Below are 24,042 nucleotides of genomic sequence, written 5' to 3' on the forward strand. Positions count from 1 at the left end.
AATTCTTCAAATTAGATCCTTTGCAGACTGCCTCTTGGACCCTAGGAGCAAGACAAAATATGCATCATGTAGACGCCAAGCTACGAATGTTGGATGAATTGTGGCGCTAAGCCAAGCACGTTTGTATGCGTGAACAGCGGGTTTGACCTCTGGAAATACTTGTTATTATCAAACTTCGTGATGCACAAGAGCTGAAGCCGCCATATCCTTGGCAATGGGAATAAACACATACCCAGAAACTACCAGGAAATGGCCATTTCGATGAAATGAGGGCACCATGGGTAACGAGTCATGGCATGTTGTAAACAAATGGAGCCTGGGGTAAGGTCTTCGCGGTCGGTATGCAAAGAGACTTGATGCATCTGATTAAGATACCAAAAATAAATGATTAAAGTGTATTAGGACGTGCTCATCTAAAGCTGGTCCAGGATTTCCATGATTGAAAGCTAACGTTAGGTCTCACGTTCTCTTGTCAAACCCGTATCCTGTCACATCACGTGTGAAACGTCACTCACTACTGCTACCTTAAACGCCAAGAATAGAAAGTTCATTGATTCACCACGTGACGAGATGGAATACCTAGCCTAGGTAATGGCGAATCTATAAGTCTGAGGTTAGGCTCTTTTCCATGGATTCAATAGAGTCACAGCTTGACCCAGAGCTTCCGAATGGAGGAGAAAGTCGTGGGCTAATATTCTCTCAAACCAATAGGGTCTTGGAGATGCTAGCTACGCGCTGCCTATTGCCCCGCGTAGGCGCTTACGTTGAACTGGCCACAGAGCTCATTGAACCAGGGGCCGATCGATGACTTGATGGCACTCAGTGATTGGGCATGGTCTCGAATGAAACAGCCTGCATACTGCAGCTTGTGTTGCATTTGTTGTATGAATAGCGGGAACTTGGTCTTTTGGGACGCGGCCGTTTCGTTTCAATGGTGAGACAAGCGAATGCCGAAGCAATATTGAAAGGGATTTGGCAAGAAATATGTAGACGGCAGGATGTTCTCCAGAGTGTTGTAGCTTTTTCAGTCCAGGTATCTCCATCATCAAACTCCAAGACTCAAGTATCGTGGTAGATGGAACCTGATATCAATGCGGGGCTACCCTAGCTTGGCACATGTTACGGGCGGCTAAGGAAGCAGAGTCGAGCTGTCGTAGGAGGCCAGGCTCTCTCAGGGTCTGAACATTTTCTTCCCTTCTTCATCTTATCCTCCGGCCCAGAAGCTCTTGTATTCTTTATCTCATTGTGGTATTGCCCCTATTAATTATGGCGAGCCAGCAGCATTACTATCCTCGTAGGTCCCCATCGAGTTTTGTATCATGACAACGAAACTGATCATGACACCTCAATAGCTCCGCCCGGCGCGACACAGAGCTCACCAGGTTCGCAAAGCTCTCCACAAAGACCTTTTGGCAAAGCTGACCTTACGATCTCTGGATAGCTCCTCAACCACAGCAACAGCAACATCAATATGCGCTGCCACCGACCTCTCCTCCGGCTAATCGCACACAATTCTATCCTCCTCCACCTCAGCCTCAATCTCAACCCGGACAGGCTGTGAACTACCCTCCTCCTCCTCAACATACGCCATCTCCCCAAGTTCCTCACCAGCCAACACCGATTCACTATCCGGCTCCTCCCCAGGCTCAGCAGCAAACTCCCTCCCCGCAAGCCAAGCATCACTCTCATAGTTCCTCTCAGGGCTACTATCCTCCTCCTCCAACTTCGGCACCAGCTTATCAACAGCACTTTCAGCACAACCTGCCTCAGGCGACACCTCCACCCTCGCAAAATCAGTATCACGCGCCGGGCCAGCAGAGCAATTTGGCCATGAGGCCTGGGCCAACTCCTCCAGTAGCGACTCCTCAGTCTACTCAACAGAACTTTGAACCGCCCCCGCCGGTATCCCCTTTGGATGATAACCAATATCCCATTGAGAAGCCCAAGCAGGAGCTTGAACAACAGCCTGGAACAGCAGTTGCAATGACTGTGTCTGGGGCACCCGAGGCAGGTCAATTTGTTGGGGCAGGAGCCACGTCTGATGACGTTGGAACATTCAACGGTGGCAGCTACCGTATTAGCCACCGCGATACCAACACGATTCTAACCATCCAGCTCGCAATGGGCTGCCCTATGACTGGCAAGCCTGGTGCGATGATCGCCATGTCTCCCTCGGTTACTTTGAAGGGCCAAATCAAGTTCAGCATGAAGAAGATGATCACCGGAAGTGACATGTCAAGTTCGACATATATTGGCCCTGGAGAGGTTCTTCTTGCGCCCCACAGCCTTGGTGATATCACTACTCTTCGTCTTACAGGCAAGGAGGCCTGGTCCGTAGGCCACGATGCATTTCTAGCTTGTACCCAGGGTGTTATAAAAGATTTCAAGAGACAAGGATTGGGCAAGGCTATGTTCAGTGGCGAGGGTCTCTGGGTTTATAAGATCAGTGGTGTAGGGTTGTTGTGGGTTTCGAGTTTCGGTGCCATCATTCACAAAACAGTAGGTTTCTTGAACGCAATTTCTTTTGTTATCAGAGGCTAACGTATGGACTAGCTTGTCGAGGGGGAGAAGTACATCGTGGATAACGGACATCTTATTGCCTGGAACTGCAAGTATGTAATGGAGCGTGTTGCCTCTGGAGGTATCATCTCAGGCATTGCTTCAGCAGAGGGTTTGGTCTGTAAATTTACTGGTCCGGGAACAGTCTACATGCAAACCCGGAACTCGGTGAGTGATCTTTTCTGTCTGTGGTCCTTTCTGTCACTAACAATGTTATAGAGGGCGTTTGCTGCTTTCATGGGTGGGCAGCAGTATCAGGGATAATTGTTTCGTGGAACCATGAAGAGCATGTGAAAGCGAGTGCCTAACTTTGCTATGTATCTTAGTTTTTATTCTTCTTGAAATATCTCGGGCTTTCTTTTTGGTTGCCGGCCGTCTCTGGATACCTCTAATTAGGTATCTCAATACCAAAGTATCTAAGCACCTTGCCTACTTTCGCTCACAAACACGTGCTATCAGATTTTCCCATACATTCCTGATTTCTACTATGGTACGAAGTCTTTGTACCTTTCTGCACGTGTCGGAGCTCGATGTCCCCTCCTTCTTAAATCAGTTCTGTCACCCAGCCGAGTTTTGAGTCTCAGGGAAAGAGCCCTTCTGGAGGAGCAAGAACTGACAAAGGCACTGCACTTTAGTTCTTTCTCCGTTCTGTAATTCATCTAATCGCGCCTTCCATATTCTCAGCATTACTATCAAAGCAGTCATTTCCACGGCCGCCCTCACGTTTGCTGTTTTCCATCTTCACCACCATAGGTAGCTTGGCCTTCATTTGCAAGACAGCCAAACGCCCCCTTTTGGACAATCTATCCCGCTATACGCAGCATTAAAACAAACTGTCTCTGGCAAAGACGCCTGAGAAAAAGCGAATTTACTTGTCAGCGATCGTCCCCGAAGCTTACCAAGTCCCCCTTTTTGGCACCCCCATCTGTGAGGCAAGCTTAGCACCTTTGCCGCGAAGCGCCTGGCCACGCAGTTTCCCATATGCGAGTTTCGAATTGGATTACTCGCATCTCCATATAGGTATGTTGCCCTAAAAGTTACCGACCGGCTCACTTTGATGACTTGGGATCTTGGTTGTCTGAACAAGAATCGACACTGACACCCGATTTAGGCACCGCTCAACATTTCCTCCGTCGCGGGTACGACTTTGGGTTAGAGACTCACCTTGTTTTCCTGATGGATTGAAAGAAATGCCTGACGACAAATAGAATCAACAGGCTAAAAACTTCAGACTCGAGACGTATGTACCGTTGACCGTCAAGAAAAGACGCAGAAGAATCACTGGCATACGGCACCAAGCACTTGTTCTGTGTTTATATAGAATCATTCGGCATCTGTAACACTGACAAACACTGGAAGACTATCTTCCTATGATCCAATTTGATTTGGATTCGTGGTGCATCTGACAATCCCCAGTCAACGCATTGAAACGTTCAAGACTCAAATTTCGGCATGGCCTTCGAAAAGAGGATTCGAAGCCGAAAGGCTCAATCCATGATTACAGCCGACACAACCACTGATGATTCTTTTGAGGAACTGTCTTCGGCACCGTCTCTTTCGCGGAGAGAATACTCCGAAGATAACCTCGGTAGTTCAAAGTTTGCTGAAGCAATGAAAAACCCCGACTGGCGTCGACGCGATGGATTCAGTGCTTCTGACCTTATTGACACAACCAACAGCATAAATCAAGCCAGTCCACATAGTCGAGAGACTCCCAACAATGGTGCAGAAGGAGAATATATCTCCCATATGAGGAATGGAAGCGTATCTCCATGGACTTTCATTGACAATTCCAATCAATTACAACCTTGTCTATGCGGTTCTGAGACTGATACCAAGGATTCAAACGTGTCTTCTACCAACCAAGAACATGATAATATGCAGGCAGCTGGTGCCATGGGTGGGCTCTGTACTATCCGGCTTAACGTCGACCTGGCCGGTGGCCACAGCAAGGACCGCCAACTCCGCGTTCTTCAAGTCTCAACCCTTCCTTGTTACGCTGCCAGCCCACAGGAGCATAGAGCGGCAGTCCCTAACATTGATCGAGAGGCTCATATTGCCTACGTGCAACGTGTTGTCAGAACACAGCGAAGAACTATGCAAAGAACTGATAGCTCCAATGCAGAACGATGCCGAACTCATCGCCATATTTTCCCCACAGAGGCTGGAAACGAGAGTGAATTCGACAAAGAAAGGACTGACAAGACCAGGCAAGCTGTACTGAAGGGCACAGCTGTTGCCAACATCGGCAGCGCACATGGAAAATTCCAACCGGAAGTACCCAGTGGCCCGTCATCGTCAGCTGAGCAAACCAGAAAGAGTGAAGAACTCGAACGCAGAAAAGCCGCTTTCATGAAAATTTTGCAAAAGCTTCATAAAGGATCAAAAAATGAGACTGAAAAAAGTAAGAGAGATATAGATAGGCCTTTTATCAGCCATGGTTGTCCTTGGGGCCCAAAATCAAGCCAGCAGCCGAGCCAATCTAAACAACAAAGCTCTGATTCCGGTATTGGCTCTCTTTATAGCGATCCACGGAGAAGTAAGGACTCATCTAATGACTCCGGAATCCGAATTGATTCTGATGTCCTCACACATGGATTGAACCCTAGGGCAAGGGAATTCCTGTCATTCAAAAGAAGTTTCCCGGCAGCACCGCAAACTCTGGGAATTGTCAGTTTTTCAGAAGACGAGATTTTGAAGAGTATGTTGCTAAGGCAAACTGAGAATGGAAGCGAAGACATCGTTAGAAACACCATCAGGACTGCATCTCATAACATGGACGACATTTCTGTTCCCGCACTACAGTCAGACATTGGTGCCAACAGTACAGAGAGTACATCTGTTCCAGTGATAAGTACAGCCGATGCAGCCAAACAGGACTCAGAAGAGATCAACTACTCATCGAATGTATCGCCGCCCGCCCATTATGGGTCCCCAGGGGGTGCTTGTGGCCCTTCAGTGCGAAATATCCTCACCCCTGGAGTGCTACCTGGTCTTGGACTTGGAATCCTGCCAACGCCTGCCACCTTCGGCAATACGCCGAGCCTAGCAATGTTTAGTCCTCTTCTACCACAGTATCCTGTTGCATCAGGTCACTTCATGGGCACTTCTGTAGCGCCTCAGATTCTCTTCAATCCAACGCCGGGAAGTAGTTGTTATCAACCTCGCCCACACCCTGTTCCCAAACCGACAAACCCGGACCCAATTCAGCAGCAAAAATATGAAGAATATATTGAATGGCGTAAAGCTCATGAGCCTGGATACGCACTTGCATGCAAAGGTCGGCAACAACGCCGTGCCCAACGTGGTGTAGCAACGCAACCTTGATCAATGCATCACGCTTCGCGCGAAGGAGCCCAAATGGTTCAGTGATCAGTTTGGATGATAAGATGTGGAGGGAAACATGAAAAAAAAACGAAGATGTTCTGACATCAGCAACTCTGTCGTCGTGCAAACCAAGCACGACCAGACCAAACTATAAATTCCCGCATTCATTCCCTCCTTGTATCCATTGGCTGTGCAAGACAGAACATTAATCCATTCTTATCAGAAATTATCAAAGTTAGGAACTTGTATAGGTACGATAGTGGTATAATAATTGAATAAACGCCAAGAAACCCCCTTAAATATCCAATACATTGTTCGCGACTCTTCAGTATTACGACCCCAATTTGCAGATATACCAAAACGCATTCCGACACCAGTTTGTGAAATGAAAAGCTTACAAAGATAGAGAAATGATGCACTGGTGGTATGAAGCCAATCGTATGACTTCTAGCATTCCTCACCTTCTGCATCCTCATCCAGGCCTTCGTCATGAACACTGGTTAGCCTTGATAACTCTGTCTTAGCCGCCTTGAGCGGTTGACATGTCTCCCAGCGTCCGTTGGTGGACATAATGACACGAACGTGGGGGTGTGAAGCCCATTGCGTGAGAGCCTCGTCGTTTGTACCCCCGAAAACGACATGTGGCTCCTCGTTCTTGGCGGCACGCTCAAGGTGAACAGCGACATGCTCCATTCGGTCATCCCAAGTCTTATGGCCGTTATTGAAGACTGTTGTGCAGCCCTTAGCTGGGCAATGCATGTAGTCTGGCAATTTGCAACGCTGTCGGAATGCTTCCTCCTGTAACTTCTTCTCCTGGGCTAACCAGTCAGGAGGGAAGGTCTTGTTTTTCTTGTCAGCCTTGGCAACCTCGTCAGGTGCGTGCATCCGGCGTATGTGTTGTGTGTAGAGGTCTTTTCTTTTAAAGACCCTGCAATGTGTAGCGTTGCCTAGAACACATTTCAGTGGGGTTGAAGGATATCCGCAGGCACCAGTTGTACAAAGCCAGTAGTGTAGGTTCAAATGCTGAGCGGAAACATGCCTTTTCCATTCATTCTTGTTTGCAAAAGCGTGGTTACAGCCCGCAAAATGGAAGACGCAGATGAAAGGGCGAGTATGCATGGCATTGATGTGTTTCTGTAGTGATACGTCGTCGTTGAACACTTTCTGGCAATGCATGCACAATATGCTTTCGCACGAGAAGAGTAATTTCCGCGCTGGGGTACCGTGGGTAACAGGCCGTGATTTGGTAACCTTTCCTCTGCTAGCATTGGCACTGGAACTTAGTCGACTGCCGCGGCCACGTCGACTGCCACCTTTGGCATTTCGAGGTGACTTGGTTCTACAATTGGGTCTGTATTCATCGTCACCGTCGTCGACATGGATAGTCTCAGCTTCGTTTTCGAGATTTATGTCCAGATCCGTGTCGTCAGGATCAGGGTAGGTCGCCTTCGTATCGGGTTGAGGATATAACTTTGAAGGTGAAGGGTCGAAAGTCGATGGAGAACTCGAGCCGTCACCTTGGTAGGTGGAATTGGGAGTGGCGCCGTCAAACTCAGCATTCATGTCGAGGGTGAAAGCATTGATCTCTTGCTCCTCTGTGATTTCTGAAAAGGGTTGACTTGGTTCAATGACAGCCGGGTTCACACATCCTTGTGGACCACTTGACAACCCATAAAGGGAGACACTAGGTGACAGAGAGCCTGAACCAACGATGTTCGGAGACAAGACTGCAACATCGGAGGGTGTAGAAGGACCTAGAGTGCTGACATGTGCATCATTATCTGTCCAATTGGGACTTTGTGGGCCACTCGCGGCTGATGATGGTTGGTAGGACATTGGAGAGCCCTGGCGAACTTGTGAACTTTGATGAGCAGGACAACTCATATCGGGGTAAATTCCGGCATATCGAGTGCCTGGGATATCAATGTTTGATGCAGCGATGAAGTAGTTGCTCTGAGGCTCCTGCAGATACCTCTGCATGCTGTTGGCACCATAGTAGGTGACCTCGTGGCTGGGATAGGGTACCATATGTTGAAGAAGGGGATCAATTTGGCAGGTGAAGTCTTCGTGATTGATTGAGTCAGGGCCGGAATAGGAGAAATAACGTGTGTCAGATAAACACCTAGCTCCGTTGTTCCTCTCATAGGGTGATTGGACAGTCATGTTGTCAACAGATCCCCTTTTGTTAGAGAGGCACTGTAAGTAAGGCTCTTTGCAGCGAAAGACAACAAGAAGAACAAGAGCACGGTATGCCAGAGCTTTCAAAGCAAAAGAAAACCTGGAGGAGGAAGAGCCACTGAGCTGTTCAAGTCCTAGCGCCGAAGTTAAGAACCATTAGGTCTGAAATGGCGAATGGGCATGTATATCAAGAGTGCAAAATGTCGACTTGGTAACGCAAGACGTTGGACGTGTAAATAAGTCACCGGTAGTGCAAGCTTGGGGAATTAGGTAAGGTGAGTGGGAGGCTTGGTGTAAGTAGGGAATGGAAAAAAGGGAAGTTTATAAAGAATTGACCAGAAAAGGATTGCTGGAACCTGTTGACCACAATAGAGAAGAGTCGCCATGGTGGAGGGCGAGGGCAGACATCTTAATAGATTATAAAGACCCCAAGATTTGTATGGCCAGAAGGTCTCGCCAGCCTATCTGGAGAGTCCCGCCGACGCGGGCATTGGGCACTCCCTGAGTTGGTCGAGCAGAGCCTCAAGTACGTACCTCAGCCTGAAGAGGCATCGGTGGAAGTGGAGCGATGCGCTGATCCCATCTATTACTCTTCAGGACGACCTGCAGCAGCATGGGACTCCAGACCTGGCCCTGGCGGCCTCGCCCTGTCATCCTTGGTAGAAGATGGTGTGCGAGCCGGGACGGAGCCGTCAGGTCGAAGGGTACCTTGATGTAGGTAGTAACAGTGCCCAAATTCCAATCTGGTGGTCGAGACGGGAGATTGATGACTTTGTGAGCTGTAGCTGCTGGGTGAGGTGGATTTCATCTCCCAGGCTCTGTCTCAGGTCTCTATGCACTTGAATCCGAACAACTATCAGACACCGTCGAATTGACAGCGGGTATGCATCTTTGAGAGAAGTCGTATTGACATTGTCTTCAGTCATTGGCGGCCAAGTCCATGGCCGCTAATGTTAGTCCAAGGCACACGGGGGTGAGTGAGCTTAACGCCACGCAAGAGGACGGTAAGGCCCGTTCAGCCGCTATGTCAGTATGTATTGCACCAATGTGGATGGATACGTGCCAGTGTGAGTAAGTCCAGGCAGGCATTCCTTGCAGCCGCAACGGTGATGCGATGGCGATGGGTTGCTGGCGTTGAGTGTTGATAGGCCTAGAGAGCAGGAACTGTGTCTGTGCCCGAGAATGAGTAGGCTAGGGATGAGCGGAGCATCCACCGGCAAACTGATGCTGATGGCTGGCCTGAGACAGTTTGATGCAAGACGTCGACGTCTCTTTCTGGTGATGGTTATCTCGAATGAGGGCCATCATTGCGGGAGCGTGGATAGCCGCCAAGTCGGAGTGAGCCTGTAGCATTTTAATAAACACATTAAAATCCGCGTCAGCCGGTTGGGATCGCGATTAGTGGCGGCTAATATTTTCCAAGTATGAGATGACCCTTGAAACGTATCATGACGAGTAGGTGCTGTGTCATGTGTGTCTACCTACCCAGTGTAGTACCTAGTCAGGGCTGAAGATGCTGACAATCTGGAGACCTTGATGAGAGTGTGTGAAACATTCCTTCAGATGCTAGTATTGAAGAACTCCTCCTTATCCCCAAGAAACGAAATCGCTCACGGTTGAGGTCCTCCACAGCGAGCTGTGGCAGCTAGAGCAGGAGCTGGAGGATCGACGACAGGCGTTAAACATTGGCTAATTTTGAGACAAGGAATTGCCTCCCCAGCACTAAACCTTTGTGGGCTAGGCAAGTCTACCACAGATGAGCACCTTAAAAAAGTACAGTACATAGGCGGCCATCGCCTAGATCTTGACCAATAGCGAGTACTGAAAGGGAGGCTAGTGGATTGCTAGAGCCAACAGACTTACAAGCATTACCTCGCCCGACCTGGGTCTTCGCTGTCGCTCCCTCTGTCCCTCCACTGTTAGGTTGAGGGTTCCCGCCCCATGCCATCCCATACCATCCCGTCTGACACGAACGTCACCTTGGTTTGGTGTACATGCACCGTATATACGGTGCAACTGATTAGGACAGAGGCAGGCTAGTCTGATTTATCGCACGGGTTTGGCTTTCAGCTCTCATTCTATTGGTATAAAGACCCCTTGTCGATGTCGATCCTCAATGACACCCAATCTCCAGTCTGATAATCAAGACTATCAAGAGTCCAACAACAGAATCTCGAGAATGCCTGTCCAGGTCCTCATTCCTTCAGCGTCTACTCGGTACTAGCCTATGTATGTTATCCATCTCATAAGAGAATAAGGGAGCATGTTCGTACCTTATTCGAGAGAAGAATCTCTGCAGTAGTGTATTTATCACCGGAAATGTATGTAAAGAGTACGGCGATTTGGTCAAACAATTGGGTTCTCATCCAGCTCTGGACTCGGAACAACGCACTGGTGTAAGTCCATGTTGGTTCGGGGAGCAGGTCGGCATTGTTCTTCATGACAGATATCAATTATGAATCATCACAATACAGCAGCAGGGCTGAGTCCATTAGCTACATACACCTCCCTTCGCATGCACGCACCATGGGGGCCGTCTAGGTCCAAGATTGATGTCTGCAAGGCGATGTTACATTGATGAAGAATTAACAGCCCCCAACATAAGCCATGGGACTGTCCTGTAATATTGTATGCCGATTGAATATCGAGTATTACACTTCAGCTGAAGCGAGCTGGATGTTGAATTCATCTATTTTGAGCCATGTATGTACGAATACGTAAACTTACGTCTTGAATCTCGATATCTTGATCTGACAGGATGAACCGAGTGCATGGATTCAGGTCAACTTCAATGCACACAGCCAGCCCTTCAGCCTCTTTACAACCTGGTTCGAGTCAGAGTCAGCTCTGTACCACTCTCAACTACTATGTAACTAGGAAATGCAACTTGTCAGGATTGGATGTCAAGCGGAACCATTAGCCGCCGTTGTAGGCGTGAACTCACTTGTCACCAGTAATCTGGCAGTCTAAGGGCACCCAAAGCTCTCAGTCGTTCGGCTTGTTCATTCCATAGCCATCGAGATACCACTCTCATGGCCATCTTGCTTCATGGGATGGTCAAGGTGGTGCAGAAACCTTTGGCCTTTGTATTACACTTGATGATACTAGTTATTGAGATGTATATCTGGGCACACTCGAGCGTCGGGAGGATCGGTCCCTTCCCCAAATGTGGTGCAGATCTTATCTTCCGTGGGTAACCCCTGCGAGATAGCCTATCTACTCTGTTGTACAGTTATACATTCTTTTTTCAACCCCATGCCCCGTTGAGAGAGCAAGGGTCATGTCAGTGGTCCCTTGTGTAACATGACAAGTGATGTAGACTACCCAAAGCGGCTCCTGGGGAAATGAGCAACTACCAGAAACTCACAGCGGTGCATTGGCTGACCCTTCCAATGCCAATAGTTCCTTTTGTCGTCGATGGATCATTATGCGCCTGTGACACACATAGAACAGATGCCCGGCGATGCAACTCGTCGGTCGGGTTCAGCTTTGAAGCATCTCATCCACATGGACCTCATGGCTGCCCTGGATCACGCCCCGGGAGCTTATCCGGGGCGCCTGTTGGAGTGGCTTGAGACTGAGACAATAGTCCGCGCCATGCCAGCTGGTGGTCAACAAAAGTGGAAATACGTCGTATGCGCCAGGACACTATTCGAGGATGCGGACGGCATTCGAAGTTGACCGATACCCCTGTCTTCTTGACTTTGTTGATCTTACGGGGTTCGTTTGGTAATACCCCGGAGCAGACTCCCACTAATGATTCGTGATATATCAGGAGTAAAGTTGCCCAGCTTACAATTGCCCTAGCCACTGCCGGGCCTATAGCATTGCTATGGATCAACATGCTCTTTATTTCCGCACATCCTAGCCTTGTTGGAAGCTGCAGAAGGTGGAGTTAAGATGAAATTCATTCTATTATGAATACAAGTGTTTCCCAAGCAAAAACGACCTTCTGAATCTTATAAATTGTAAATATCCAAACATGCCACATGACGGGGGTATATCATTCGCATCAATAATAACAGAAAAGGGAACATCCGTAGATTATAGTATAACATTGACGCACTGACACAATAAGCTAAGTGTCACTTGTAGATGGAATTGCGTGCCAAGTGCAGTTCTTGCACGAACGTTGGTTGCACTCGCAGCACAACGTGTTGTTGCTGAAACTATTTTCAACAGCGCAATTACACTGTTTGAGTGTGTCAGCAGTCTCGCTGCGGTTGGTATTTGGGCCGGAGCTCTACTCACACATGTCCACATATACATATCCTTCTTTCTACCTCGGCGATCTTCACCACTGTTTTCTGTAGAGACAGGGCTCTGAGGAGATACTGGGTCACATGGGGATGATTCAGATGAGGATCCAGACTCGTCCATCTGGGGAGCCGAGGGAACAATACTGTGGTCCTTCTCATGTATCCACTCCCTGATGTCTCTCTTGGGTACACGACGGCCAGAAAAATGGTCGTCGATGTGGTCGCAACGTTTTGCCCAGGTGTTGTCCGTCTCTTTAATCTCAACAGTTTCCCGACAGAAGCCGCACCAAAAGTGAGCATCGCAGTGACGACCCTTTCGACAGCCTTCAACTTTTTCTTCGAGCTTACTGGTATCTGTAATCTCATGTTCCTTCGAAAGATGGTTCCGGAAGCTCTCGCGGCGGTAGCAAACCTTGCCACAAGGCTCAGCAGAATCAGACTTGGCGCAGTCACATATCCATGTCTCAAGTTGATAATGCTGAATCGATTCGTGTCTCTTCCAATCGTTCTTGCTTCCAAATGTCTTTTTACAATCGGCAAAAGTGCAACCGTATGGTTTTGAATGCCTCTTCTGGTGCTTTCTATAGAAAATGTTAGCCAAGGTATTCAGCGGGATGAACGACAACACCTACTTCAGCTCGCACAGACGAGGAAATGCTTTGTCACACTCCTGGCATTTGTGAGGATGTGTTTGGTTCTTGCTGCTCACTGTGTCTGGTTTTGAGGCCTCCTCTCCGAGGCCTGCGAACCGCTTCTTCTTCAGATAGCTTGCGATAAGTTCTTTTGGTATTTTATCAAGAAGGTCATCGTATGCTGATTCTGGGCTCAGATCGGACGGTGTTTCACTTTCCTTCTCTTGTGGGGGAATTGCTTTAGGAGTCCGTTGGGCTTCGTCAGCGTCAACCATTCTGACATCAGCCTGTTGGCTTCCTAGGTCCCCATTTTCATGAGAGACATCTGCAGTTGCTCCTTCAACTTGCTGCACGCCGTCCATAGTTTCTAATGCATCATCGTCAGGCTGTTCAGCTTCAGAAGCGGTGACATCGTCACCAGGCGCATCCTCCTCAGAAGCAGATGCCGGCCATTGATTCGGTGGCAGAGCACTGCGTCCATGGACAATGTCAGGGTGAGCGAAGCTCTCATCACCTTCTCGTACCGTTGCAAGGCTTGATGCATCTCGATCAAAAGATAAAGAGGGTGGTCCTCGAGGAGGATTACTGGTAACAGATTGGGGTTGTGAAGCCCGTCGTTCACCATAAGACACACGGAAGGATAGGATTGTTGAGGGATGAGCCAGACCAGGTAATTGTTCCTGTGCCTGGAGATATGCCATAGCACTCCCACCCACACCCTCGAGATCTTGTGACGGAACTGGACTGTAGTTTATTAGCTAGCTTCTGGGTACCAGGGCAAAGGATGATGCTGAAAAGGAAGGGGGAGAAAAGGCATACCGATGCACATATTCAGATAGATCGTCATTGGCTGAATATGTCTTTGCATGAATTCTCTGCAAATGTGACCGGAAGTTGTCTGCCCTTGGCCAGATTTTACTTTTCTTCGCACAGTTGCCAATATTACACACAAAGGTACGACCAGAAACAGTGCGGTCGCTATGTACGGTTCTCTTATGTCTGTCGAGATCGTTCTTGGACGTGAAGCCTTTCTCACGTGAGCAGCCTGTAACGTCACAGTGCCAAGGAAGAGAATGTTTCAATTCGTGTTTTCTAGACTTTATCAGCAAAGGGGTGGTCAATAGAGGCCAAACCCATGTGCTCACCTTAGCTCGGAACGTGTACGGCATCGTTTCTGGCAGTCACCACAGATCCAACGTCGTTCTCCACCAACCGGGGCCGTTGCAACGCTTGCGGGCGGGTAAGGTCGGACCCATTGGTCTTGATATAAGTGAGCATCGTTGGAGGCTGGTTGACACTGCAGTTGGAGAGTTTCTAAGTTTCTGTTGACAAGCTGGGCATCCGAATGTTGAGGTTCCAAATTTTGGACATCAGGGTCCATATCTTCACCATATGCAGAAGGGTTTCCAATGCTATGAGTCAAGCGGCTGCCGTAAGCCGAATCCTCTGGGTTGGTATCACATTCTGATAAAAGTGGTTTGCTCCGATAGTCTTGATACGATGTTTGAAAGTTGGCGGATCCAATAAGTTGCGAGCGGGTCTGGCCATCATTAGGCGCACCGAAGGCAAGATGGTTCCAGGGATCATCTCCAGCCCAGTTTTGCCAAAAAGGGTTCGTGGTCTGGTGTCTCTGCTGACCCAGAGCAGCCAGGTTCGAGCTCTGCTGTTGAGCCGCCTGCGGGGATACATTGGCGCCGCCTCGTTGTTCCTGTGAAGGGCTAAAGGAGTCCATTCTGCGGGCAGAGTGTTGATGTAGCTATCAGAGTGAATGGATGCGTTAAGTGTAGACGATTTCGAACCGTGCTGTGTATCTGAGCAGGACCGCTGCTGGCACTAACTGGGAGCCCAGGAATGGGCGTATAGATGAACAACACACGCCAAGGCGATTCAAGGGCGGCTAGCTCCTCTAGTTAGCTGTTGTCTTATAGCAGTACATCATGTTCTGCCCGAGTTGATAGACGGGAGGGCTAAGGTTGTTCGACTTTGGAAGGGACAACAAGGTTCCCGACCCAACACTGTCGATGGGACTGGGTAGGACACATAGGAGAGACACGGCAACCCGAAGAATCAAAGGAATCAAAAAGCATACATTGGGCTGAGATCAATAGCTATCCAGCGCAAACAAGCGTTGAGTCCAGGGTCCAATAAGGGATCCGGGTCGGACGACTGATGACAGATACTAGCGTGAGATCTTTGTCAAGCCAGCACCGAGTCTGAAGAAGGAGGCAGGTCGAACCCAGAGAAATCCCCAAGTGGTTGAGCGAGCTAGTTGGTAGCCACACCAGTGATAGTCGATTGCCTTAGGTGTATGTTATGTTGTGTTGTGCTGGCTGTGTTGTGCTTCGCGTCAGGGTGTCACTGCCAAAGTAGTATGAGCCATGGGTTAGTAGGCAGGCATTGAGGTCTATGGGCTGGCTTAGAATGAGGCAAAAGGCAAAGGAGGATGGATGCAGAAGCGCAAAAGAAGAGGAAAATGGCGGGGGACGATGGGGGAAATAGAGGAGGGAAGAGTCACTGTGATGAAATAAAGTAAGTAAGGTAGGTATTGTATGTATTTGGCAAAGTACAATTCCGGGTGAGATGTGAGCGACTCTGTCTTCCCCAAACCGCCTCACTTTGAGGCTTTGCGATGTATTTGAACCAATCAGCATTCTTCTTTCAACCCCCAAGATACTAGGCATCCGGCGAGGCAACCTGCGTTCGCCCGCTGACGAAACTTAGTTGAAAGTGCGCTTTTGCGAACCATCAATTGATGATGCGGCTCAATTTGCAACGGATCATACTGTGTCTACATACGTCACCAGCATATGATTAACGCTAGAACGTCTCCGTATAAGAACATTCGGTGCTTTTCACAATTCGGCACTTCAGACCAGTATCTGTCTACTTACCGGCTCATCCACAATCACGACTATTGCCGTCATTTTGTATCATTATCAACAATTAGAGCGTACGGCCTACACTATACGACTGACTATCCTGGTTTACACGAAAATCAAAGCATAAAAGCTCAACTGCTACGGTTGCTCCACACAGCATTGATTCTCAGCCGTATGTTGTTGCTCATACCTATTCAACCTACGGAAAACGCCATGTTGCAAGTGCGCCAAGCTCTTTTTCACACGATAGCCTTGACAATTATTCTCAATTGTTGATATATTCTATCATGGGATACTGAGCCTATCCCAATCATATGCCCCTCTAGAAAAGTCCCTAGAAGACCCAACAGCACCTAGTTCACTCCTTTATCTACCTCGGGATCGCACCATTCTTCGTGACTCAACGATGTGGTCCGTTGTCTCTTCCCCCATCTACTCCTTTTGGTCCAGCTCGATTCGGCCACATGCATTCATGCGGTTCTTCATTAGCCTTGGTAATATCTGCATCTTGCCGAAAATCCCACTATTTATCCTGGATCAAAGCCCTCGAGGCCGAATGTGGCTGAACGAAAAGGATCCAAGATATCTATTCAAAATCTGGCTCAAATGTAAGTGGCGGCTATAGTCTGTTGGAGGATGAATGTATATCGTGCGAGGATCATTGGTCAAACTTCAGCTCATGTCGAGACCCGTTGGGTTGGCAAAGACAACGGCAGCGCCAGTGGCTATTACGTATGCCCGTCACTCTCAACTTGAACCCTCGTTCAGTTTGAAACTCCAAGACCCCACGACTCTCAAGTGAGAGTTGGCATTCATGCTCTCTCGTTCGATGTTTAGATTACGGTGCTTCTTCGTTGATACCGCATTCTCGCTATCGCCAAAGAAGATATCCAGTTCAATTTGAATATTGCAAAGAAACAGAAGAAACACGATGAAAACTCCACCAGCAAACTCCCATGAGACGCACTGGGTAGCACAAGACTCGAATCTTCACTGGCCCCTCGTTCGGATACTCACTTTTTGTCCTATGCAGCCAGCTCTTTTCAGCGCTGCAAGGAAAATGTGCAGCTAATGTCATCCTGGGCTGCAGATAGTCCATTGCATAGGCCGATTCCTCAAATATTTGGAAGTCGATTGGATGATGAAGACTAGAACCCTTGTCTCTTACCCGACAGCTAGATTATCCAGGAACTGGGGAAACGGGGAAACGAGGAAACGATAAGAGAGTATACTTAATGAACAAACCTCGAAGCCGGCGTCGGCTCTCTTACTATAAAACGTGCATCCTTTGCCACTGATCAGTCGTTATCACTAAGTTTGTTCGCTACCATCTACGGTTCTAATTTGTTAATCACTTACTCACACGTTGGACTTCATAACTCAGACTCCTTACTACGATATAGGAAGCTCTTGTAAGAATTTACTGCCTTTTATCGAAGCTCGCCTCAGTAACTTAATTACATCAAGATCATCCCAGTCGAAAGCAATTGCCATAACAAAAATGTGCGATTGGGAAGAGTTTCTCTTTGCATGCAATCACTCGACCCTCCGCCTCAAGTCATACTGCCACTTTGCTCGCAACGACCCCAATCATCAATGTTTTGGAGTCAAGGTGCTTCGCAAGTCATGGAGACAATGCGTTCCTTGCGACAACTGTGCTCTCGCTTGCCGGGCAAGTGAATCTCAGACACAGCATAACTACGATCAGGAACGGTCATTGCGAAGACATGGCGGATAAGTTTGGAGGTTTTCAATTAGTTATGAGTTTGGGTTATCAATGCCTTATTATTGCTGTTGACTAAGATCCTCATCTTGTTCATCCCCATCTGTGATCATAAAGGCCATTACCTCTATTTTTGTCAAACAGTTCGTATACATGAGTAGAAATCACCGCTGAGATAATTATAGTCACAGCACACGTATGATTCAAGTATTAATGAACCTCTTTTTGGTCACCAAAGATCTCATATGTGACACGTAGTGCTCAAGCTTCGGTGTCCAGGTCTGTCTGTCTGTCCAGAGACTAACACTCGTGTGAAACGGGGATGTCAGGCGTAGATGCTACCCCTAGCTTTTCTCCGACCACAGATGGAAGGATGGGTCGAAATGGTAAGGATAAGATAGGACCGCTGCGGGCCCGTTTTGTGCAACGCTGCTTGTGCGAGAGCACTAAGTTGACGACGCATGAAAGCTGGAACGGGTGGACTTGAAGCGGAGCATCTACTGCCTAAGTCAGGTTTGTCTCGATTGAGTACACAAGGGCAAACTGTAGCTTGAGCCAGAGAAGTGGTCGTTTGTGTCGTCGGTCTTGAGATAGTTTCTCAGCATATCGGCCAACGTATAGGACCAGTTATTGAGCGAGATACTGCATCTGAAATCCTTTCAGCTTCCATGGGCCCGTAACGGCGGAGATCTGGGAATTCTAATCACTGCTTGTGATCCACAAAAAGGATAAATTAGTATGAATATGGAGGTTTTATAACTTGACTTGAGTACTCGGAGGGTACTCGGCTAGTCAGTCCATGTTCGTGGCACCTTCAACAACACCAACGACGTTGTACCGCTTTGAAAAGAAAGTGATCCAGTCATTCAATACGCCTTTTTCCTTCTCGTCCAAATCCTGCCACTCTGGCCGTGCATCCTCTGGCTTGGTGGAGGTCTTGCCGAGAGCTCTCGAGGCATCCTTACCGGCAAACACTGGTCGTGACAGTTAGGTATCCTGTGTTGTAGTACACGCAATTCGATTATTTACCATTGTAGGAAGCTCCGGGAAGGTAAGCCTTGTTTCCAGTAACGTCGTAAACCTTGCCCTGTGTTTGACGCAATCAGTCGCACTCACATCAGATGGATCATGCGGCAAGTTGCTTGCTATGGGAGTCATACCTTGATGGCCACGTAGCACTTGTTTCCATCCGCACCTTTCTTCAGATTAGCAACGTCCAATTCAAAACTCCCAGATACAAGATTAAGTCAAAGCCAGCATGATGCCCATACTGAGCCTGAATGAGGGGCGGGCCGTACCATTGGCTTTAGCGAGCTCTTCTCGAGAGATGATGTCGTCCTTTGGGGGGTCGAGGTTCACAGGAACCTTGGGTTCAAACTTCCCGGCCATTATTGCGGTTGCAGTTGTGATTACAGTATAAGATTGAGTAGCAAGGAATAAGTTTGAATGGTTCTGGGACGTTTGTCCAGATTCCGTCATATGCAAAACTCTCCCCTCCCCCCGCCAGAACCAAAGACGACCCTGAGCTTTCCCGCCCGGCCCAAAAAGCCTCGGCCAAGTCAGCTCTAGTTAGGCTAGTAGGTAGGTATTGTTAGCGGATACCGAAACTGCCCTCCACTAAAGAATCTCTTTGATTGGAAACGCACAGGCCAGTATTCATCCGGGAAATGGTCTGTGCGCAATCATGATGAGCTCCAAGTTAGCATCCACTTACAGCTTTTCAACCTCTACGCTTGTCATTACAACCACAACCATACAAAAAAGAACCCCCGGCCATCGCTCGCCGAGGGACTCGTCAACCGGCTTACCATGTCGGTGTCAGTAGTTGCATCGCTGAGGCCCCTCCGCCGGAGATGCTGGCAGCACCCAGCTTCCGGCCTGTTGTCCGTCCAATTACGTTCACGAACAGCCACGGTCAACTTCTGGGCCATTGTTGGCCTCCGGTCGGACCAGCGTCGATTCCAAACAAGCAATTCGTCAAATAATCGCCATGATGGAGATCTTGAAGCCAGGAAGAACCAGTTACCCAAGAAAAGTCAACCGACACTACCACAGATCACATTTCGCCAATTCGCTGGTCGTGCTCTTGCTGCTGGCCTACGTAGTCTTGTAGTCGCCATGAGTCCTACCGGTATTAAGACAGCGTTCCGACAGAGCCCGGGCGCAACAACACTAGGAATCTTCATGTGAGTCCCAGAGCATACCCTCGGCCATTTCCTTGTGGTAACGATATTAGCCTCGGTGTGGTGTCGGTCATTGGCGCATACACCGTCTACCTTTACTTCAACTACTTCTATCACTACCAATTTACACGATATCCAAAGCCCATCGCAAACTCTCTACGACGAGCTCTATACTATACCAACATCAGTCCCGATTCCGAACTCGCTCTCAAGTACTATAAGCGCGCCATGGATCAATGCGCAGAGCATGGCCTAGATCCCTACTCTGACGAAGTTCTTGGTATTCGTATCCAGACTTCACACTGGCTGCAGAAGATCGGAAACTACAACGGCTGCTTGCAGGTTCTTGAGGGCATCCTTGCCGACTGTAACAGGTGGATTCGGGTTATGGAGCACTCGGTCAAGGAAGGCAAAGTCAACGATGAGGGCAGACTTGTCAAGCCTGCATCCAAGACGTCCAAGGCCTCTTCGACCCATGACGTGAACAATGCCGCTTCTCCCAATGAGCAAGAAGCTACTGACGAGGACTTCGTACCCGAAAGCTTATGGCATAAGAGGCAACGTCTTCTTACTAAGACTGTTGGGATTGCTATCAAACTTGGAGAGCTTTACGCAGACGAACACGTTCTTGACCCTGACAGCTCTCAGAAGCACCTCATTTGGGCTGTTGAAACCGCTTTAAAAGAATTTCGTCGCCGCAAAGAGGAGGGTATCAAGCCTGGAGAGGGTGACTGGCTAAGCCCAGAACAAATGGGTGGCGCTATGGAATCTTTGGGTCGTGACTACGAGCGCAAGAACCAGTTCCACCTCGCGATCCCTCTCTTCTTCCAAGCTCTTCGTCTTTGCGAGGCGCCCTGCCACCGTCCCATCATTATGAACAACCTCGCTGCCAGCTTCGCTCAACACCCCATATTTGTTCCACCTACCAGCGAGCCCTCCGAGATGATTAAGGAGCTGCATGACCCTGCCATGCCCGCGACTCGGAAGGAGTGCCTAGAAGCTGCGCAGAACTGGGCCAAAAACGCTTATAAGCATGCAAAGGATGTTAGTGGCGATGAGCGTACAGAGGAATGTGACGAGGCTTGCGCTGTTGCTTTGTGTAACTGGGGCGATGTCGCAACCATGTTGGGCAACAATGACTTGGCTCGCAAGAAGTACAAGCAGTGTATCGAAATGGCGGGCAAGCTTGGTTTTCCACATGTAGTGAAACAGGCTCAGTCAGGGCTTGCTAAGCTGAACTGAAAGCAGCAAGCATACATATAAAACACTTTCTCCGCCCTAAATAGAGCATCTCGAATGTCTTTGGGATGAAGCACATGTACACCAACTAGGTAGGCTTAGCCATGTAACAATAGGATGATAGATGAAATAACAACGCACCAGTGATGATCAGAGATATATGTCCCAGAAACTCCACAGAGAGCAGCAACTTCTATTGATTGCCATATCATTTTCAAGAACATAACTCGGCAATTATACTTATTTGAAAAGCACCAAGTCAGACCGTAATGTACAGACAGGGAATGGTATCTGACGTTTAACTCTAGAGCCCAAGTTGCATTCCGATCATTATTTGATTCCATAAAAAATATCCCAGACCTGAGCTCCTAACAAAAGCATCTCTTAGAAATACCGGTACGCCTACCATCATGCCATTCATCGCCTGTCTGAACCCAGACTTCGACCTTAAAGGCCTACCCCGTCTTCTGTCGCTTTGCTTCCAATCCGCTTGCCGCAGTTGGTGCTGTCCCTCCGTTTCCGTTAGCGGGGAGGTCGGCTAGTGCAGTTCTACCATCCACTGGAGGAGGTCGTTTCATTGCTGGGGGTCGATAGCTGCCCCTATTTGCGAGTGGACTTCCTGGGCCGGAAGGTGCGCCAATTCGACGAGTTTGATCGAACGAAGGGTTTATGACATTTCCACGTGCGCTCTGGGAGCTGGGCATCGAAGGTCGAACCGGGGTGAAGCTATTCGTGTTAGAGCGCGTAGCAGGTGCCACTGTTACTTGGCTATTAGTCGGGGCAACATGTTGGCCATTCTTTGCAACAGGTTTGGATGAAGAGTGGTCGATGCCAGGGGTTTTTCGAATAGATGGGCTTTCTGCCTTGGGGTTGAAGGCCTGCTGTCCCTGTGGCAAAACAAGACGAGCACTACTCGAACCCTCTAGAGTGGATTCCGGTAGTTGATTCACGGCCTTTGCAGAGAAGAACCCTACGGTTTCGGGCATGTTTTGAGGTCCATTGGGTGGCAGACGAGGGTTGCCAATCTGATTTGGAGTTGTTCGTCCCGAAGGTCCACCTTGCGGGCGATTGGAAAGTGTGGCTGCACCATTCAGGGGGGCTGGACGTTGCTGTCCATGTATCGGAGTTTGCGGTGCTCGATTCGGAGGTCCAGTAGAATTCGACCTGCCAGTTTGCTGCTGAACTTGTTGGGCTGCTGTTCTGTTGATGGGTCCCTCATTTGCAGATTGGCCCAGGATTGATGTTGAAAGCATAATTTCGTCCGGGTGGCCATCTTCTGGAACACAGAAGTCTGCCTCGTCGAGCTCTACAGATATTCAGCCTCGATTTCCTCAAATCCATCGGAGGACAAGATACCTCCAAGATAATCGTCAAATGACTCTGCAACAGGGAGTGGCGGCACCGGCTCTGTCTTAACCACAGGCGCAGCGGGCGCGGCAGAAGTAGAGGCAGCGGCGGGTTCTTGTCTTACAACATCACGCTTGATGTAGTCAGCGTGACGGTGGAGATTGTCTTGATCAAACTTTTTAACGGGCTCGGCTTTCATTTTGGTGACTTGTTTCACGTAGTCTTTGTCGTATATGCAATTGCCCAAGACGTTACCAAAGCTCCTCAAGGCGCGTTTCAGTCCGTCGGTGGTGCCCTCCTTCTTAGCCTTTTCGAAAGCCATTGCCTTTCCTTTTGCGTTCTCGATGGATCCGTATCCAATATCCTCATGGTAGGTGCCATCGCGTAGTGTAATTCGGACTATGACCGATAAACCGATACTGACGCGCTGTGTTTGAGGATTTTCGTCCGCGAAGTCAACCTGAATGTTTTGAATGGAGGACGACCATCCGTTAAAACCAAATACTTCATTCGCCAAGGTGATACACTTCTCAGCAGTTAAGTAATGAACTTTGGTACCACCAGGACCTGCACGGGCAGAAATGTACTCGGGGCCAAGTTGTTTATCCAGTTTCGCTGAGATAGTTGCAATGTCCTTGGCAGCCCATTCGGCGACTCGTATACGCGGCTCCTCAAAGGGATTCGTCACTGTAGTGTGCTGATCGCCTGGACTGGTGAAGCCGTTAGTGATAAGAACATTAAACGCGACACGTCTAGGGACATACGCAGGCATGGTGAATGGTTGAACACAGAACAAAATTTATGTGCACATGAAGAACTCGGGAAGTGTCAGCAATAAGGATTTGTAGTAATAGAGAAAAATTGAGATAGTATAGAGTTGAGGCAAAACTTCACCAGCAGTGGCGGGCTTGATATTGATAAATGAGCAAGAGCGCGTTAACGGTCAGAAGTGGAGGCGCGACTGCCTGGACTGAATGACGGGAGAGCACGTGACACTGCGTAGGCAATGCACCATCGTCTGTAAGCCTGTAAGCCCGTTAGAAGGACTAACCTGGTATGGAATTCCTGTTCTTGGTAGACGAGTGCTGTACAACTGTAATCAGATTGTCGAGTATCCATAATTGCCCCTCATATCTCTGAATCTACCTACCAACCTAAGGTATTCAAATCGAATGACTTGGACAACTCTGTTCCTACATAAGGTAGGTAGTAGACCTCCGTACCTCCATCACGGATTCAATGCCTCGTCTTTGGGAGGCGAGAGAACTCAAGGCCTCTATCCTACATTACGACAAAAGGATTACAGTAAATTTCGTGTAGATAGAAGAAAATCCGGTATGTAATCAGCGGCTTTTGAATTAGATGGCTAATCATTTTGGCATCTTCAGTTCAGTCCAGAAGAATTCTTGCTCCCTGAGGCATGTGTCACTTAGTAAGTTAGATTTTATACCAAGGTCATCAGCTTCAGGCTGAAGAAAAGGATCTCGATGACGGGGAGAACATCCCAAAGAGGAATGTCATTTCTTAAAAGAGGAGAGTTATAAGTGCACGAAGCTCAAGACGCAATTGGAACATGCATGCCCATGAGGGCTTACCTATTGAGTTCATATCACGTCGCGTTCGTCTTGAACCTTTTAGCTATATGTTTCTACTTGAGGATAACAAAGTTTCAACTTTTTTATCCGATAAACGTTCATTCAATGCATTTAGGTCACG

The 24,042-nt window shown here is 48.6% G+C and overlaps 7 protein-coding genes across 14 annotated transcripts; 3 read left to right on the forward strand and 4 right to left on the reverse strand.

Moving 5' to 3' along the window:
* The first annotated feature begins 568 nt into the window (after positions 1 to 568).
* On the forward strand, positions 569 to 3,047 carry FVEG_02889 (hypothetical protein). Of its 2 annotated transcripts, XM_018890416.1 has the most exons (6): positions 569 to 613; positions 712 to 1,294; positions 1,353 to 1,382; positions 1,442 to 2,499; positions 2,554 to 2,727; positions 2,779 to 3,047. In XM_018890416.1, exons 2-6 carry the CDS (start codon positions 1,267 to 1,269, stop codon positions 2,821 to 2,823), a joined length of 1,335 nt encoding a protein of 444 aa, XP_018746716.1. In that variant the 5' UTR covers positions 569 to 613; positions 712 to 1,266; the 3' UTR covers positions 2,824 to 3,047. The 2 variants fall into 2 exon arrangements, with proteins under 2 accessions (XP_018746716.1, XP_018746715.1); XM_018890415.1 differs by having other exon boundaries at positions 569 to 1,294.
* Positions 3,048 to 4,011: 964 nt separating this feature from the next.
* FVEG_02888 (hypothetical protein) lies at positions 4,012 to 6,193 on the forward strand (the record flags this gene model as incomplete). Its single annotated transcript, XM_018890414.1, has 1 exon — positions 4,012 to 6,193. One exon carries the CDS (start codon positions 4,012 to 4,014, stop codon positions 5,884 to 5,886), a length of 1,875 nt encoding a protein of 624 aa, XP_018746714.1. The 3' UTR covers positions 5,887 to 6,193.
* On the reverse strand, positions 4,674 to 9,577 carry FVEG_02887 (hypothetical protein). Its single transcript, XM_018890413.1, has 2 exons — positions 9,562 to 9,577; positions 4,674 to 9,408 (listed from the first exon to the last, which is right to left on the reverse strand). Exon 2 carries the CDS (start codon positions 8,047 to 8,049, stop codon positions 6,334 to 6,336), a length of 1,716 nt encoding a protein of 571 aa, XP_018746713.1. The 5' UTR covers positions 8,050 to 9,408; positions 9,562 to 9,577; the 3' UTR covers positions 4,674 to 6,333.
* A 1,196-nt stretch (positions 9,578 to 10,773) lies between these two features.
* On the reverse strand, positions 10,774 to 15,654 carry FVEG_02886 (hypothetical protein; the record flags this gene model as incomplete). 6 transcript variants are annotated; one of them, XM_018890411.1, is made up of 6 exons in its annotated part: positions 15,045 to 15,654; positions 14,101 to 14,852; positions 13,775 to 14,047; positions 12,956 to 13,699; positions 12,316 to 12,904; positions 10,774 to 12,256 (listed from the first exon to the last, which is right to left on the reverse strand). In XM_018890411.1, exons 2-6 carry the CDS (start codon positions 14,685 to 14,687, stop codon positions 12,143 to 12,145), a joined length of 2,307 nt encoding a protein of 768 aa, XP_018746711.1. In that variant the 5' UTR covers positions 14,688 to 14,852; positions 15,045 to 15,654. The 6 variants fall into 6 exon arrangements, with proteins under 6 accessions (XP_018746711.1, XP_018746712.1, XP_018746707.1 ...); XM_018890412.1 differs by having other exon boundaries at positions 14,101 to 14,856; positions 15,045 to 15,481; XM_018890407.1 differs by having other exon boundaries at positions 10,774 to 12,904; positions 15,045 to 15,523.
* Positions 15,655 to 17,563: 1,909 nt separating this feature from the next.
* Positions 17,564 to 19,123, reverse strand: FVEG_02885 (hypothetical protein). Its single transcript, XM_018890406.1, has 4 exons — positions 18,856 to 19,123; positions 18,718 to 18,752; positions 18,587 to 18,644; positions 17,564 to 18,531 (listed from the first exon to the last, which is right to left on the reverse strand). Exons 1-4 carry the CDS (start codon positions 19,034 to 19,036, stop codon positions 18,350 to 18,352), a joined length of 456 nt encoding a protein of 151 aa, XP_018746706.1. The 5' UTR covers positions 19,037 to 19,123; the 3' UTR covers positions 17,564 to 18,349.
* On the forward strand, positions 18,690 to 22,624 carry FVEG_02884 (hypothetical protein). Of its 2 annotated transcripts, XM_018890405.1 has the most exons (3): positions 18,690 to 19,743; positions 19,794 to 21,071; positions 21,124 to 22,624. In XM_018890405.1, exons 1-2 carry the CDS (start codon positions 19,367 to 19,369, stop codon positions 20,980 to 20,982), a joined length of 1,566 nt encoding a protein of 521 aa, XP_018746705.1. In that variant the 5' UTR covers positions 18,690 to 19,366; the 3' UTR covers positions 20,983 to 21,071; positions 21,124 to 22,624. The 2 variants fall into 2 exon arrangements, with proteins under 2 accessions (XP_018746705.1, XP_018746704.1); XM_018890404.1 differs by having other exon boundaries at positions 19,794 to 22,624.
* On the reverse strand, positions 21,095 to 23,254 carry FVEG_02883 (DNA repair and recombination protein RAD52). Its single transcript, XM_018890403.1, has 3 exons — positions 23,091 to 23,254; positions 22,336 to 23,036; positions 21,095 to 22,285 (listed from the first exon to the last, which is right to left on the reverse strand). The coding sequence occupies exons 1-3, from the start codon at positions 23,096 to 23,098 to the stop codon at positions 21,435 to 21,437; spliced, it is 1,560 nt and encodes a 519-aa protein (XP_018746703.1). The 5' UTR covers positions 23,099 to 23,254; the 3' UTR covers positions 21,095 to 21,434.
* Positions 23,255 to 24,042: the final 788 nt, after the last annotated feature.

This window comes from Fusarium verticillioides, chromosome 5, assembly GCF_000149555.1.
Source record: "Fusarium verticillioides 7600 chromosome 5, whole genome shotgun sequence".
Taxonomy (NCBI): domain Eukaryota; kingdom Fungi; phylum Ascomycota; class Sordariomycetes; order Hypocreales; family Nectriaceae; genus Fusarium; species Fusarium verticillioides.

What these genes read in the sequence shown, in the direction of transcription:
- FVEG_02889 (XM_018890415.1), top strand. Translation starts at nt 1,267, where the DNA reads ATGGCGAGCCAGCAGCATTACTATCCTC. An exon ending in CGCGACACAGAGCTCACCAG is followed by an intron (nt 1,383 to 1,441) that starts GTTCGCAAAGCT and finishes ATCTCTGGATAG; the next exon opens with CTCCTCAACCACAGCAACAG. An exon ending in GTGCCATCATTCACAAAACA is followed by an intron (nt 2,500 to 2,553) that starts GTAGGTTTCTTG and finishes CGTATGGACTAG; the next exon opens with CTTGTCGAGGGGGAGAAGTA.
- FVEG_02887 (XM_018890413.1), bottom strand. Translation starts at nt 8,049, where the DNA reads ATGACTGTCCAATCACCCTATGAGAGGAACAACGGAGCTAGGTGTTTA.
- FVEG_02885 (XM_018890406.1), bottom strand. Translation starts at nt 19,036, where the DNA reads ATGACGGAATCTGGACAAACGTCCCAGAACCATTCAAACTTATTCCTT. An exon ending in AGTGCTACGTGGCCATCAAG is followed by an intron (nt 18,645 to 18,717) that starts GTATGACTCCCA and finishes CGTCAAACACAG; the next exon opens with GGCAAGGTTTACGACGTTAC. An exon ending in TCCCGGAGCTTCCTACAATG is followed by an intron (nt 18,532 to 18,586) that starts GTAAATAATCGA and finishes TGTCACGACCAG; the next exon opens with TGTTTGCCGGTAAGGATGCC.
- FVEG_02884 (XM_018890404.1), top strand. Translation starts at nt 19,367, where the DNA reads ATGTCGGTGTCAGTAGTTGCATCGCTGAGGCCCCTCCGCCGGAGATGC. An exon ending in ACAACACTAGGAATCTTCAT is followed by an intron (nt 19,744 to 19,793) that starts GTGAGTCCCAGA and finishes TAACGATATTAG; the next exon opens with CCTCGGTGTGGTGTCGGTCA.
- FVEG_02883 (XM_018890403.1), bottom strand. An exon ending in ATTTGACGATTATCTTGGAG is followed by an intron (nt 22,286 to 22,335) that starts GTATCTTGTCCT and finishes GAATATCTGTAG; the next exon opens with AGCTCGACGAGGCAGACTTC.